The sequence below is a fragment of the Pseudophryne corroboree genome, chromosome 7 (assembly GCF_028390025.1).
Source record: "Pseudophryne corroboree isolate aPseCor3 chromosome 7, aPseCor3.hap2, whole genome shotgun sequence".
Taxonomy (NCBI): domain Eukaryota; kingdom Metazoa; phylum Chordata; class Amphibia; order Anura; family Myobatrachidae; genus Pseudophryne; species Pseudophryne corroboree.
In genome coordinates this window covers 100,017,988-100,033,952 of record NC_086450.1, presented here as the reverse complement: position 1 = coordinate 100,033,952, position 15,965 = coordinate 100,017,988, and the positions used below count along the sequence as shown (strand labels likewise).

The following is a 15,965-nucleotide window of genomic DNA, read 5'->3' as shown; positions in this document are numbered from 1 at the left end:
CAGAGGCGGCATGTAATGAGTCAATTTGACTCATTACATGCCGCTGGCCGTGCGCCCTCAGGGCAACTGCGCTGTGTGCCAAGCCCACTTGGCACACACGTAGTTACGGCCTTGACGGTATATTCAAAAAATGTAAAAATACAGTGTTTAATACACCACATAATCCAACGTTTCAGGGCCGTGACGACCCTTTGTCAAGGTGATAAAGTACACTGTATCACCTTGACAAAGGGGTGTCACGGCCCCGAAATGTTGGATTATGTGATGGATTAAACACATTTTTTTGTAGTTTTTTAATATACCATTTCTGAGTGCCGCTGCTTGTAGGATCCTTTTAAAGTATATAGTGGAAACGGACCGATTTCTCCCACCCATTTTTACGTACCCTAAATTTATTGAGAGCATTTATTTTGCTGAAAAAATAGATTTCTAGCATTCTTTCACATTTAGAAATGATTATAACAGCCAGCTGACCCAATTTAATTACACCAAATAGTTTTATTATAGCTACTAATAAACTGCTATAATGTTTTCCTATATTAGTTTGGCTTTTTGGGGGTACAGGCAGATTTCCCCACTTTCTCCTATACCTATCTCAGCTTTTGCCGGCTAGAATGATCGCGCAAATCCCGTTATCGCCATTAGGAATAGGATAGGTGCAATAAACAGGAGCGCGCAGGCTGCGATAAGCTGATCTTACTGAAATAGGTGCAATAATCTTAGCATTATCTCGGCTAATTGGATACCCCCCATGGTGTTTTCAGTATTGTTTACATCTTTACTTTGTTCACATTATTATCACTTTCTGTAACCTCCCTTCCCTTTTGTTCCCAGCAATTATAGTGTACAGATTGCCATGGACCTGGAAATGCAGCAAGCAGTTCATGAAATTCATACACGCCAGCCTGCACCTTATAGCTTTGGTTCTTGTGGCAGTGGCTTTGGTGGCAGTGTTCGAATACCATGATGCCAAAACTATCCCCAATATGTACAGTCTACACAGCTGGGTTGGTTTGACTGTCGTTATCCTATTTGCTTTGCAGGTGAGCTTTTTTTATCCTTTCAATGATGTAGGTCAATTTTTATTGTAATATGATAATATATTGGATACCTAGAAGAGATAAACATGAAGAACAAGTGTTATGGAAAGGTATAGACTAACATGCATAATTCTCTGTAGAATTCACATGTTAAAATCTAGAGTGAACATACAGTAGTGGAGGTAGCATGGGTGCATCAATAATGAGTGAATGGTGTGTGGTGGCCCAAACGTCACACCCTTCGCCCATACATTATACTTATTTTTCCAGAGTCTGGTGTCTGTGCTGCATAAATCACTGGGAAATTGGTGCATCCACCATTTTCCCAAAGATTTGTCCATGCGCAGAAGATAAATCACCAGGAACATGATGTGGGTGCCATGTTCCCGGAGACCTGCATGTGTGCAGTAGACCCCCTCCTCTCTTAAGCTGCCCATGGGAGGTAGCCATATTGCATACCTCCCACATCTCGACTTTGGTGGGGCCGTCCCAATTGCGAGTTGTTGGGAAGTATTCCCCTACAACACACCCTAGTGCATGCAATATAAAAACTGTGGGTTTGTAAGCATGAAGTTGACCTAGCACTTAAGCAGTGCCTAGCACGCCTCTGGGGTATGGCCACACCTATACCCCAGAGGCATGGTCACTATGACAGAGTCTCCCACCCAGCATGTCACCCTATTCCCTATTCTGGGTGATAGGATATTGTGAGCAGAATCAATATTCAGCCTTTAATTACATTAGGAAACGGTGACATCATTGAAGCATGAGGGCCTTATGCCTCTGTAATTATCTCCTAGTAACTTGTTATGTTGCATTCCTGTGAATATTGGTTAACTTTCCAAAATGGCTGCCTCCACTTGGTTCATATTAAGATGCTTTCAATGCATATATGCCCTTGAACTGGTTACTGGCTTTAGACTTCTGACCTCCACTATTTTAGACTCTACAATAGACGGGATGTACAGTAGTTGCCATTTCGACAATCATAATGACATTGGGAACACTATTGGGTAGAACACCAAACGTTAACGTGCAAATAATGTGATGTCCACTTCCTCTCCGATAGTTAAATGTAGACTATTACATGACTTCTGCACCACTTATATTGCCCCAGTAGGTACTGCCTGCACCTCTAATGTGTAGATTAACTAACTTTACATAATATTCTGATTTTCATAATTGTGTAACCCTGGTCAGTGTGTGTATGTTATTGTTATTAGCCATGCTTATGCCCTGTTGTCTCCCTTCCCTTCTCTCTCTTCCCTGTTCTGTTCTGTTCTTTTCTTTTATTCTCTGTTATACCTTGAAAATAGTTGTTTGTACCAGCATGTTTTAAATTCTAAAGCCAACACTGTTAAAATGCTTTATATTGCATTTTTATCATGTTGGCATATAGTGTTTGACCTAAAAGTGTCCCTATTGTCATTGTCAATATTATGATTGTCTAAATCACATACCAAACCCCACCTGGCTTAGAGACAATGCTTTGCATAATTTATACACATACGGCACAAGGCGGGATTTCTCGCAAAACTACAACTCATGCTGAGTTAGGTCCAATGTCATGAAATTTACAATGACCATATTTTTGGCATTGGAATGGTAAATTCTTCTGCTGACTAAGGGGGTCATTCTGACCCGTTCGCTCGCTGCTTTTTATCGTAGCCGAGCGAACGGGTACCCACTATGCATGCCAGACGGCCAAAGGCCGTAGCTGGGCTGCGATCGCCTCTGCCTGATTGACAGGCAGAGGCAGTCGCTAGGCAGGAGGGGCGGAATGGCAGCGTTTGGCCGCCATTTCGTGGGCGCGGTCCGGCAGCGGGGGCATCCCCCCGCATGTCAGTGTGAATGATCGTAGTTGTGCTAAATTTAGCACAGCTACGATCATCTCGGAATGAGGGCCTAAAAACCTTAACTATTCATTATTTAGATATAAACCCTCTTATAAATTGGTTTGTAGTGTGGCAAAGATGGTTCTTTTCCACGTTCTGATATCCAGACCAGGACTCCCTAGGACATAGGGCAGACAGGGTTAGGAATCCTGCTGTTCCTACAGGAAAGATTTTACACACAGCTGCACTACCTGGGTGTGATTGCTCTGGAGTGTGTGAAAGGATTGTGGGATAAGTAGGCGGGGCTTCTGACGCTGACTAGCAGCCGGTTGATAGCTAGGGCTGGTGGGGCTTAGCTAGTGTCAGAAAGCCATCTCATATAAACAAATCTGCTGTTAAAACATTTGTGAGTAAAGACTGAGCCGACTGGTGTGAAAAGTCATTCATCTGTAAGCAGGTTCTTACAGTAGTTATAACACCACACGTATAGAGTTCTTTTTTTTGGTCATTTGATTAGTAATCCTGAATAATATACAGTAGATACATGATAGCAATTGTTTCATTAATTGCATTTAATTAAACATAATGGGGGGGGGGGGATGTAATAGGGTGTAAGAATCAGGAAGTGAGAGATTTTGTGAAAGTTCTCCTGGTTTTTTAAAGTGGCAGTGATTTACATGGCAAAACCAGGTTGATTTTGCCATATAAATGATTGCCACTTCAAAAAACCAGGAGAACTCTCACAAAATCTCTCACCCTACTTCACTCCCCCCATTTAGGTGATTGTCAGACACTTTGACAACTGGTAAGATGCTGTGGGCCAATTTTCATACATTTTTGGATAAGGACTACTTTTTTTTATTCCTGTTTAGAATATGGACTTCTGGAAAAGTACAAAAACAGAAAAAATGCTAGTTGGCAAAAAATAAAATTCTAATTGTGGCAGTTTATTTAATTTACCCAAACTGGCAACCCACAAAAGATGTGGACAACTGAATGATCAACATGCTTTACCAATATCCAATCCTGGATACAGTATGATGGAAACTGATGTTAAGCAATGAACCCTTAAAATGGGCTAGGGTGCAATGTATTCTCATATGTGTGTCATGAAGCTGATGAATAATTTGGACACACATGTACTTGTACTGACTATCCAGGTGGGAATGTGCATGTTGGTAGCTACTAGCTAAACATTAGTGTCTGCTAATGTCCAAGTCACTTTTTTCATCATTGTAACCCGTTAGAACATTGGTAGGCAACGTGGCACTTCAGCTGCTGTAGAAATACACCTTCCAGCATGCCTAACCACTTTTCTCTGACGTCCTAGTGGATGCTGGGGACTCCGAAAGGACCATGGGGAATAGCGGCTCCGCAGGAGACTGGGCACAAAAGTAAAAGCTTTAGGACTACCTGGTGTGCACTGGCTCCTCCCCCTATGACCCTCCTCCAAGCCTCAGTTAGATTTTTGTGCCCGAACGAGAAGGGTGCATACTAAGGGGCTCTCCTGAGCTGCTTAGAGTAAAAGTTTAAAGTAGGTTTTTTATTTTCAGTGAGACCTGCTGGCAACAGGCTCACTGCACCGAGGGACTAAGGGGAGAAGAAGCGAACTCACCTGCGTGCAGAGTGGATTGGGCTTCTTAGGCTACTGGACATTAGCTCCAGAGGGACGATCACAGGCCCAGCCATGGATGGGTCCCAGAGCCGCGCCGCCGGCCCCCTTACAGAGCCAGAAGACTGAAGAGGTCCGGAAAATCGGCGGCAGAAGACGTCCTGTCTTCAATAAGGTAGCGCACAGCACCGCAGCTGTGCGCCATTGCTCTCAGCACACTTCACACTCCGGTCACTGAGGGTGCAGGGCGCTGGGGGGGGGGGGCGCCCTGAGACGCAATAAAAACACCTTATATGGCAAAAAATACATCACATATAGCTCCTGGGCTATATGGATGCATTTAACCCCTGCCAATTTTTCCATAAAAAAGCGGGAGAAAGGCCGCCGAGAAGGGGGCGGAGCCTATCTCCTCAGCACACTGGCGCCATTTTTTCCTCACAGCTCCGTTGGAGGAAAGCTCCCTGACTCTCCCCTGCAGTCCTGCACTACAGAAACAGGGTAAAACAAGAGAGGGGGGGCACTAATTTGGCAGATAAATATATACAGCAGCTATATCAGGGAGAAACACTTATATAAGGTTATCCCTGTATATATATAGCGCTCTGGTGTGTGCTGGCAAACTCTCCCTCTGTCTCCCCAAAGGGCTAGTGGGGTCCTGTCCTCTATCAGAGCATTCCCTGTGTGTGTGCTATGTGTCGGTACGTTGTGTCGACATGTATGAGGAGGAAAATGGTGTGGAGGCGGAGCAATTGCCTGTATTAGTGATGTCACCCCCTAGGGAGTCGACACCTGACTGGATGGTCTTATGGAAGGAATTACGTGATAGTGTCAGCACTTTACAAAAGACTGTTGACGACATGAGACAGCCGGCAAATCAGTTCATACCTGTACAGGCGTCTCAAACACCGTCAGGGGCTCTAAAGCGCCCGTTACCTCAGATGGTCGACACAGACACTGACTCCAGTGTCGACGGTGAGGAAACAAACGTATTTTCCAGTAGGGCCACACGTTACATGATCACGGCAATGAAGGAGGTTTTGAACATTTCTGATACTACAAGTACCACAAAAAAGGGTATTATGTGGGGTGTGAAAAAACTACCCGTAGTTTTTCCTGAATCAGATGAATTAAATGAGGTGTGTGATGAAGCGTGGGTTTCCCCCGATAAAAAACTGCTAATTTCTAAAAAATTATTGGCATTATACCCTTTCCCGCCAGAGGTTAGGGCGCGTTGGGAAACACCCCCTAGGGTAGATAAGGCGCTCACACGCTTATCAAAACAAGTGGCGTTACCGTCTCCTGATACGGCCACCCTCAAGGAACCAGCTGATAGGAAGCTGGAAAATATCCTAAAAAGTATATACACACATACTGGTATTATACTGCGACCAGCAATCGCCTCAGCCTGGATGTGCAGTGCTGGGGTGGCTTGGTCGGATTCCCTGACTGAAAATATTGATACCCTGGACAGGGACAATATATTATTGACTATAGAGCATTTAAAGGATGCATTTCTATATATGCGAGATGCACAGAGGGATATTTGCACTCTGGCATCAAGAGTAAGTGCGCTGTCCATTTCTGCCAGAAGAGGGTTATGGACGCGACAGTGGTCAGGTGATGCGGATTCCAAACGGCATATGGAAGTATTGCCGTATAAAGGGGAGGAGTTATTTGGGGTCGGTCTATCGGACCTGGTGGCCACGGCAACGGCTGGGAAATCCACCTTTTTACCCCAGGTCACCTCTCAGCAGAAAAAGACACCGTCTTTTCAGGCTCAGTCCTTTCGTCCCCATAAGGGCAAGCGGGCAAAAGGCCACTCATATCTGCCCCGGGGCAGAGGAAGGGGAAAAAGACTGCAGCAGACAGCCTCTTCCCACGAACAGAAGCCCTCCCCCGCTTCTGCCAAGTCCTCAGCATGACGCTGGGGCCTTACAAGCGGACTCAGGCACGGTGGGGGCCCGTCTCAAGAATTTCAGCGCGCAGTGGGCTCACTCGCAAGTGGACCCCTGGATCCTGCAGGTAGTATCTCAGGGGTACAAATTGGAATTCGAGACGTCTCCCCCTCGCCGGTTCCTGAAGTCTGCTTTACCAACGTCTCCCCCCGACAGGGAGGCAGTATTGGAAGCCATTCACAAGCTGTATTCCCAGCAGGTGATAATCAAGGTACCCCTCCTACAACAGGGAAAGGGGTATTATTCCACGCTGTTTGTGGTACCGAAGCCGGACGGCTCGGTGAGACCTATTTTAAATCTGAAATCCTTGAACACTTACATACAAAGGTTCAAATTCAAGATGGAATCACTCAGAGCAGTGATAGCGAACCTGGAAGAAGGGGACTATATGGTGTCCCTGGACATCAAGGATGCTTACCTCCATGTCCCAATTTGCCCTTCTCACCAAGGGTACCTCAGGTTTGTGGTACAGAACTGTCACTATCAGTTTCAGACGCTGCCGTTTGGATTGTCCACGGCACCCCGGGTCTTTACCAAGGTAATGGCCGAAATGATGATTCTTCTTCGAAGAAAAGGCGTCTTAATTATCCCTTACTTGGACGATCTCCTGATAAGGGCAAGGTCCAGAGAACAGTTAGAGGTCGGAGTAGCACTATCTCAAGTAGTACTACGACAGCACGGATGGATTCTAAATATTCCAAAATCGCAGCTGATTCCGACGACACGTCTGCTGTTCCTAGGGATGATTCTGGACACAGTACAGAAAAAGGTGTTTCTCCGGGAGGAGAAAGCCAGGGAGTTATCCGACCTAGTCAGGAACCTCCTAAAACCAGGCCAAGTGTCAGTGCATCAATGCACAAGGGTCCTGGGAAAAATGGTGGCTTCTTACGAAGCGATTCCATTCGGCAGATTCCACGCAAGAACTTTTCAGTGGGATCTGCTGGACAAATGGTCCGGATCGCATCTTCAAATGCATCAGCGGATAACCCTGTCTCCAAGGACAAGGGTGTCTCTCCTGTGGTGGTTACAGAGTGCTCATCTTCTAGAGGGCCGCAGATTCGGCATTCAGGACTGGGTCCTGGTGACCACGGATGCCAGCCTGAGAGGCTGGGGAGCAGTCACACAGGGAAGAAATTTCCAGGGCTTGTGGTCAAGCATGGAAACGTCACTTCACATAAATATCCTGGAACTAAGGGCCATTTACAATGCCCTAAGTCAGGCAAGGCCTCTGCTTCAGGGTCAGCCAGTGTTGATCCAGTCGGACAACATCACGGCAGTCGCCCACGTAAACAGACAGGGCGGCACAAGAAGCAGGAGGGCAATGACGGAAGTTGCAAGGATTCTTCGCTGGGCGGAAAATCATGTGATAGCACTGTCAGCAGTGTTCATTCCGGGAGTGGACAACTGGGAAGCAGACTTCCTCAGCAGACACGACCTCCACCCGGGGGAGTGGGGACTTCACCCAGAAGTCTTCCACATGATTGTGAACCGTTGGGAAAAACCAAAGGTGGACATGATGGCGTCACGCCTCAACAAAAAACTGGACAGATATTGCGCCAGGTCAAGGGACCCTCAGGCAATAGCTGTGGACGCTCTGGTAACACCGTGGGTGTACCAGTCAGTGTATGTGTTCCCTCCTCTGCCTCTCATACCCAAGGTACTGAGAATCATAAGAAGGAGAGGAGTAAGGACTATACTCGTAGCTCCGGATTGGCCAAGAAGGACTTGGTACCCGGAACTTCAAGAGATGCTCACGGAAGACCCGTGGCCTCTACCTCTAAGAAAGGACCTGCTCCAGCAGGGACCATGTCTGTTCCAAGACTTACCGCGGCTGCGTTTGACGGCATGGCGGTTGAACGCCGGATCCTGAAGGAAAAAGGCATTCCGGATGAAGTCATCCCTACCCTGATCAAAGCCAGGAAGGATGTAACTGTGCAACATTATCACCGTATTTGGCGTAAATATGTTGCGTGGTGTGAGGCCAGGAAGGCCCCTACAGAGGAATTTCAACTGGGTCGTTTCCTGCATTTCCTGCAAACAGGACTGTCTATGGGCCTAAAATTAGGGTCCATTAAGGTTCAAATTTCGGCCCTGTCAATATTCTTCCAAAAAGAACTAGCTTCAGTTCCTGAAGTTCAGACGTTTGTCAAGGGAGTACTGCATATACAGCCTCCTTTTGTGCCTCCAGTGGCACCTTGGGATCTCAATGTAGTTTTGGGGTTCCTAAAATCACATTGGTTTGAACCACTCACCACTGTGGACTTAAAATATCTCACATGGAAAGTGGTAATGCTGTTAGCCCTGGCTTCAGCCAGGCGTGTTTCAGAATTGGCGGCTTTATCCTATAAAAGCCCTTACCTAATTTTTCATGCGGACAGGGCAGAATTGAGGACTCGTCCTCAATTTCTCCCTAAGGTGGTTTCAGCATTTCACTTAAACCAGCCTATTGTGGTGCCTGCGGCTACTAGGGACTTGGAGGATTCCAAGTTACTGGACGTAGTCAGGGCCCTGAAAATATATGTTTCCAGGACGGCTGGAGTCAGAAAATCTCACTCGCTGTTTATCCTGTATGCACCCAACAAACTGGGTGCTCCTGCTTCTAAGCAGACTATTGCTCGTTGGATTTGTAGTACAATTCAGCTTGCACATTCTGTGGCAGGCCTGCCACAGCCAAAATCTGTAAAAGCCCATTCCACAAGGAAAGTGGGCTCATCTTGGGCGGCTGCCCGAGGGGTCTCGGCTTTACAACTTTGCCGAGCAGCTACTTGGTCAGGGGCAAACACGTTTGCTAAATTCTACAAATTTGATACCCTGGCTGAGGAGGACCTGGAGTTCTCTCATTCGGTGCTGCAGAGTCATCCGCACTCTCCCGCCCGTTTGGGAGCTTTGGTATAATCCCCATGGTCCTTTCGGAGTCCCCAGCATCCACTAGGACGTCAGAGAAAATAAGAATTTACTTACCGATAATTCTATTTCTCATAGTCCGTAGTGGATGCTGGGCGCCCATCCCAAGTGCGGATTGTCTGCAATACTTGTACATAATTATTGTTACAAAAATCGGGTTATTATTGTTGTGAGCCATCTTTTCAGAGGCTCCTCTGTTATCATGCTGTTAACTGGGTTCAGATCACAAGTTGTACGGTGTGATTGGTGTGGCTGGTATGAGTCTTACCCGGGATTCAAAATCCTTCCTTATTGTCTACGCTCGTCCGGGCACAGTATCCTAACTGAGGCTTGGAGGAGGGTCATAGGGGGAGGAGCCAGTGCACACCAGGTAGTCCTAAAGCTTTTACTTTTGTGCCCAGTCTCCTGCGGAGACGCTATTCCCCATGGTCCTTTCGGAGTCCCCAGCATCCACTACGGACTATGAGAAATAGAATTATCGGTAAGTAAATTCTTATTTTTTTTGTTTTAGGGCGTGCTAAAACTGTGGCAGGACATGCTGGGCTATGTAGTACAGCACCTGGAGAGGTGCTGGGTGCCTATCCTTATGTTAGAAGATGACTGCAGAATACTTCTGACGTCATTGGGACCTGCTTGAAGATGAATGCAATAAGCCTTTATAAGCTGTGCACATTGTCAACTTATAACCACATTTATGGACATGCTAGACCATTATCTGACATTGGGATAGTTTTCTAGCCATACAAGTTTGTGTCACCATAATAAATTGAACATTGAGATGATCAAAGCATACCTGGCTAATCTAAATTTATGCACATTCTTATCCTTATTATAATTACATTGTCACACAGTAGAAAAGTGAAGCAGAAGATGGTCCATACAAGCTCATTAAGTTAATGTATTAATTTTATTACCTGCATGCATGAAATGAAAACCTTCATGAAGTCATACTTTTATTTTTCAGGTTGTTGTTAGTATGATTGTCTATTTGATTCCGATCACCCCCATTTCCATACGAGCGGCTCTAATGCCAGTTCACGTCTACTCTGGACTACTTCTGTTTGGTGGAGTAATAGCAACAGCTCTTATGGGAATCACCGAAAAGCTAATTTTCTCACTGTAAGTTTGGTGATATACAAGTATAACAACACTATTGATTATATAAATTATATAGATGATAATTTACATATTATATAAATATTTCGATAATGAGCCTTATGTAACACGAGATGCGGGCATTGTGGAAATTACAGCGAGTCTACCCAAATTTTGAAAGTGACAATAATTTAAACGGCAATAACATTGGGTAGTTGAACTGTCCCCATAGTCTGCTTTTTTTTGTCTCCAAACTACCATAAAGCCATATGACAATCCAAAAAAAGGTATTATGTTAAAATAAGTAAATATATATATATATATATATATATATATGCTTGTCGACAGTCTGCTAGTACTCAAAGAAATCACTCCATCTGCTCAGGCGCCCCACGTGAAATATAGACATCCACTCCAACAACGCAGGCACTCGGAGACTGTATTAATGCAAAACTTCATGTATTGAAATATAGCAAACGTTTTCGGAGCCGCAGCTCCGTCCTCAGGCTGTAGAATTTATACTGTCCTGAGGACGGAGCTGAGGCTCCGAAAACGTTTGATATATATATATATATATATATATATATGTTACTTGATTGATGGTGGCACATCACCACACGTTTAACTTATGCCATACATCAGGGTACTGATTCCCTGACTTGCTCCGTTCTGCCGATCAAAATGTTGTTCGGATGCCATCTGTGATCGGCAATACACCAGGGAAGCAGGGAAATTCTGCATGTTAAAAATTTTTTAAGAATGTCAATATTGCGTTTATACATTCTGGTCATGAAAATATAGAGTAATCAATTAAAGGACACTGCAAAATGTTGTTATAATGCAATATAAGCGAACAGCAGTTTATTGATAAATAATAGATATTAAACAATGTGTAACAGATGTATGTGTGTGTATATATATATATATATATATATATACATACAAGTAGAGAGTACCGGCTCTCCCATCAGCAGACTCCAATAGTGCGCCGGGTGCCCGTGCAATGGATGTAGAACACAGGTAGATAGAGGCACAGCACTCCAAGGCGACTTAAAACATAACACAGACGGCAGAGCTTCAGCAACGTTTCAATGTAATTCACATTGTCCTCAGGCTGAAGCTCTGCCGTCTGTGTTATGTTTTAAGTCGCCTTGGAGTGCTGTGCCTCTATATATATATATATATATATATAAATAAATAAAAAACAGTTTCCCAAGTGCACTCAATAAGACTGTATCTACAATGATTCTTCCAGTGTTGTTTCCATAAGTCAGAATTGAATACTGGAGAAGATTTGTATCTGGAACCTATAACGGACACCCCTCACCAAGATGGTCACCCAAACAAGAGGCCCAAGGCCAATTAGTAAAAAATTGTTTAAATAACACATGTTAGAACAAATACAGTTTTCACATAAAATTCCTCATATAGTGTTTACAAAGATGTATTTAAAATGATGACAATAAAGGATAACCAGTATGTTCGTTGTGTGGTCTTTAACTCTAGATACTCCCTCACCTTTTTCAAAGTGCGAGCTTAAGAAGGAGTACATTCACAAACTATGCTGGAAACTCCTGACTGACAAACCCAACGCGTTTCGTCTTATCGACTTCATCGGGGTAACTTGTTTGGGGATGAATAAAAAGAATGAATTTAGTTTAGAAGGACTGATGTCCAAAATTTGAATAGCAAAGAATATAAATGGTATGAGAAAAAGTATAAAGCTGACTTGACAATCACAACGCAATGAAAACCTCTTCAGTAAAACTCACAGAATGGATCCTGAGAGATTCTGGCTGTGAATGGAAGTGGCAGCTCTATACTTTTGGAAGTATTTTTTTCCTAGAAGTATTTTATATACGGGCTAATACCTGAATCAGAAATAGTCCTGATTGTAAGATCTGGATATCTTATTCAGGCAGTGCGTCAAAATCTGACTGCCAGTATTTTTAAAGGGAACCTCAATCAATAGTCCCTATAAGGAGCTCCACAAAGGAGTCTCGAATAATTATCTTTAAGGCAGAATTTTATATCTAGGACCATTAGGATTCCTAAAAGGAACCACCAAGAAAGCTCCTATCAGGAATGAACTTAAGAGAATCCTTTTTTATCACTATACCCAAGGTATGCCCTGACATGTTTATTAGAAATTTCTTGAGTAGTTATAAAACACATTTATTAATGTGTTTTTCATTCACAATTTTAGGTTGTGATTCTCCACACACAAATCTATTAATGGCAAATAAGCCGGTTTTATATATTTGGTAGGTACCTTTTTTCTAAATTCTCATACCATTTATATTCTTTGCTATTCAAATTTTGGACATCAGTCCTTCTAAACTAAATTCATTCTTTTTATTCATCCCAAACAAGTTACCCCTGATGAAGTCGATAAGACAAAACGCGTTGGATTTGCCAGTCAGGAGTTTCCAGCATAGTTTGTGAAGATACTCCCTCTTAAGCTCGCACCTTGAAAAAGGTGAGGGAGTATCTAGAGTTAAAGACCACACAACGAACATACTGGTTATCCTTTATTGTCATCATTTTAAATACATCTTTGTAAACACTATATGAGGAATTTTATGTGAAAACTGTATTTGTTCTAACATGTGTTATATTAAAACAATTTTTTACTAATTGGCCTTGGGCCTCTTGTTTGGGTGACCATCTTGGTGAGGGGTGTCCGTTACAGGTTCCCAGATACAAATCTTCTCCAGTATTCAATTCTGACTTATGGAAACGACACTGGAAGAATCATTGTAGATACAGTCTTATTGAGCGCACTTGGGAAACTGTTTTTTATTCTGTATGCTATTGAGGTCCTCCAACAGGGACCTCTCCCGTTGTGCTGCTTTGAACTTGGCGCAAGATAAAGATACTGTTGTGTTTCATATATATATATATATATATATATATATATATAAGATAAAGACTATGAGGGTATACTTAACTGATGTTTAGACTTCAGCAATCCCTGAAATCAGACACATAGATTGAAGTACGTTGACAGTGAGGGGTAAATTTACTAAGATGGGAGTTCTATTAAGGATGGTCTGTTGTCCAAAGCAAGCAATAAGATTCCAGGTATTATCTTCTAATCTAGAAGGTGCTAGATAAATGTCAAGTAGAATCTGATTGGTTGCTATAGGCAACATCCCATCTTAAATAGAACTCCCATCTTAGTAAATGTACCCCTGAATATCTCCATCCATGGGGGTCATTCCGAGTTGATCGCACGTAGCAACTTTTTGCTGCCCGTGTGATCAACTAGATGCTGCCTATGGGGGAGTGTATTTTAGCATAGCAGGGCTGCGATCGCTTGTGTAGCCCTGCTATGCTAAAAATGTTTTGTGCAGAACAAGACCAGCCCTGCAGTTACTTGTGCGATGGATCCAGCGATGAAGGGACACGCCTGCGTTCGGATCTCCACGTCCGGAAAACAGTGACTATCCTCCCCGGAACGCCTCCCCGCTGTCAATGTTCTTGCGATCGCGCTAGCGATCACTTTCTTCTGGTCATTGCCCAGCGACGGCTGTCGCTGGGCAATGACGCGCGTGCGCATTGCGGGCGCCGCGCATGCGCAGTTCCAACCTGTTCGCACCGCAGCGATGAACCGTAGCATGTGAACGTGTCGGAATGACCCCCCCATATCCGCTCCAGTTACAAAGAGGCCAAGATGTCTCACACATCACAACCTTTTATTCCTCTTGAGACCTACAATTTTTCTAGATGGGAAAGAGTTCTATAGAATAGTTCAGTTTTAATGGCAGTGATTTTTCACATGCAATTTAAACTTCTTTATCTAATCAATCCCACATTTCTCCCATCTAAGGAAATCCCCATCCTACAGTAGTTTACCACCACCTGCCATCTTTGTCAACACTCTGGGGCTCCTTATTGTGGTTTTTGGCGGACTGGTCTTTTGGATAGCTACTCGACCAGCCTGGAAGCGCCCTCCTGAGGGCATCAATAAAAGTTCTCCTGAAGGCGCTGAAGTCGGTGCTGCAAGTGAGTACAGCAACACGGAGAAGTCTGACATGGAATTAAATAGTGAAACAGCCAGAAAACGGAACTTAAATTTGGATGAGGCGGGACAAAGATCAACCATGTGAGAACATGATGAGGACTGTATAACGGCATACTCTTCATTTGGATTATGCTGTCTTAATATCAGTGTTCACACAAACATTTTTCTGCATAAAAAGTATGCTTTAATTACTTTATTTCTGGTGGGGAAGGAAAACTATGTTTCTTTTGATAACACAATGAACGTTGTATAAGATCTGAGATTTATTTTTCTATACATGAACATTTCTGCTGGAGTAATCTTAAACAGTACTGGAATTCATTTAATATAGTACTTTTTGTCATACAACGGCTACCATCATTTTCTGGTTTCTTCATAGTACTATCACCATTATGATATATAATGACACCACATCTAACATTATCTGAAATAATTAAAAACATGTATACATTTATAGTTATACACTTAAGCATGTGTACCATACTTGGTGACTCTCTGAATGCCAGAGATGCCAGTGATCTCCCCTGACTCCATGAAGACCAGTGCTGTAACTAGAGGTGGACTGGGACAGCATCCTGCATCCTGTAGTGCTGTCTGCAGTGCCTGTAGGATTCTGGGCAATTCTCTACTTCCTCAGCTGATGTCATGACATCACATGTTCAGGCGTGGAGATGATACAGGGCAGCACTGAGCTGCTGCATGAAAGGAATAGGTAATGCACCAGGATTGCTCAGATGTATTCCACAGTTGTTACTAGTGAGACTGTCATACACATCTGAAGTTACCATTAGCCACAGTAGGCCCAGGCTTAGACATCTGCACTTAGCATAGCATGAACTAAGAAAAATAGTTAAACTAAGCTGGAGAAGTGTTAACTTGGTGGGAGGAAGATTATATATGGGGTATTCTTATCCTGAGTGGTGGTGAATTGTAGTCAGTACAATACTCTCTATGGAGAAGGAGACGCACTCAGTGCCGGAAGGGGCTTGGACAACAAGAAAATATGCTTTTACGCTTTGATACCCAAGGGGAGGTTTATCAAAGTTTATAAAGATAACAAGTGGAGATGTTGCCCATAGCAACCAATCAGATTCTTCTAACTATCATTTATCTAGTACATCCTATGAAATAACTAGAATTTGATTCATTTCTATGGGCAACATCTCCAAATGTCCTCATTATAATGACTGAGGAATTTGATAAAGCTCCCCCTTAGTACCAGACATTAGAGCCAAATGGTTTTATTAGACAGCAATAAGACACATACACAAGTGTTGTGCAGTATTTTTACTAATGTTATATGGCAGAGGATCTCAAACGCCGTCCTCAAGGCACCCCAGTGGTCCAGGCTTTAAGTATATCTAAGGCTCAGCACAGATGGTTAAATCAAATTGACTGCTGTACTAATTAAGTCACCTTTGGCCAAGCATGGATATACTTAAAACCTGGATCGTTGAGGTGCCTTGAGGAGCGTCTTTGAGAACCTCAGTTATATGG

At 43.7% G+C, this 15,965-nt stretch overlaps 1 protein-coding gene across 1 annotated transcript in view; it reads left to right on the top strand.

Moving 5' to 3' along the window:
- The window catches only part of LOC134944693 (plasma membrane ascorbate-dependent reductase CYBRD1), a 46,326-nt gene extending 31,510 nt beyond the window's left edge, over positions 1-14,816 (top strand). Inside the window, exons 2-4 of the mRNA XM_063933478.1 lie at positions 835-1,043; positions 10,311-10,465; positions 14,274-14,816. Of these exons, the coding sequence (XP_063789548.1) occupies positions 835-1,043; positions 10,311-10,465; positions 14,274-14,553 (644 nt within the window). The 3' untranslated portion in view covers positions 14,554-14,816. The remainder of the gene's footprint in view (positions 1-834; positions 1,044-10,310; positions 10,466-14,273) is intronic.
- The last annotated feature ends 1,149 nt before the right edge of the window (positions 14,817-15,965 follow it).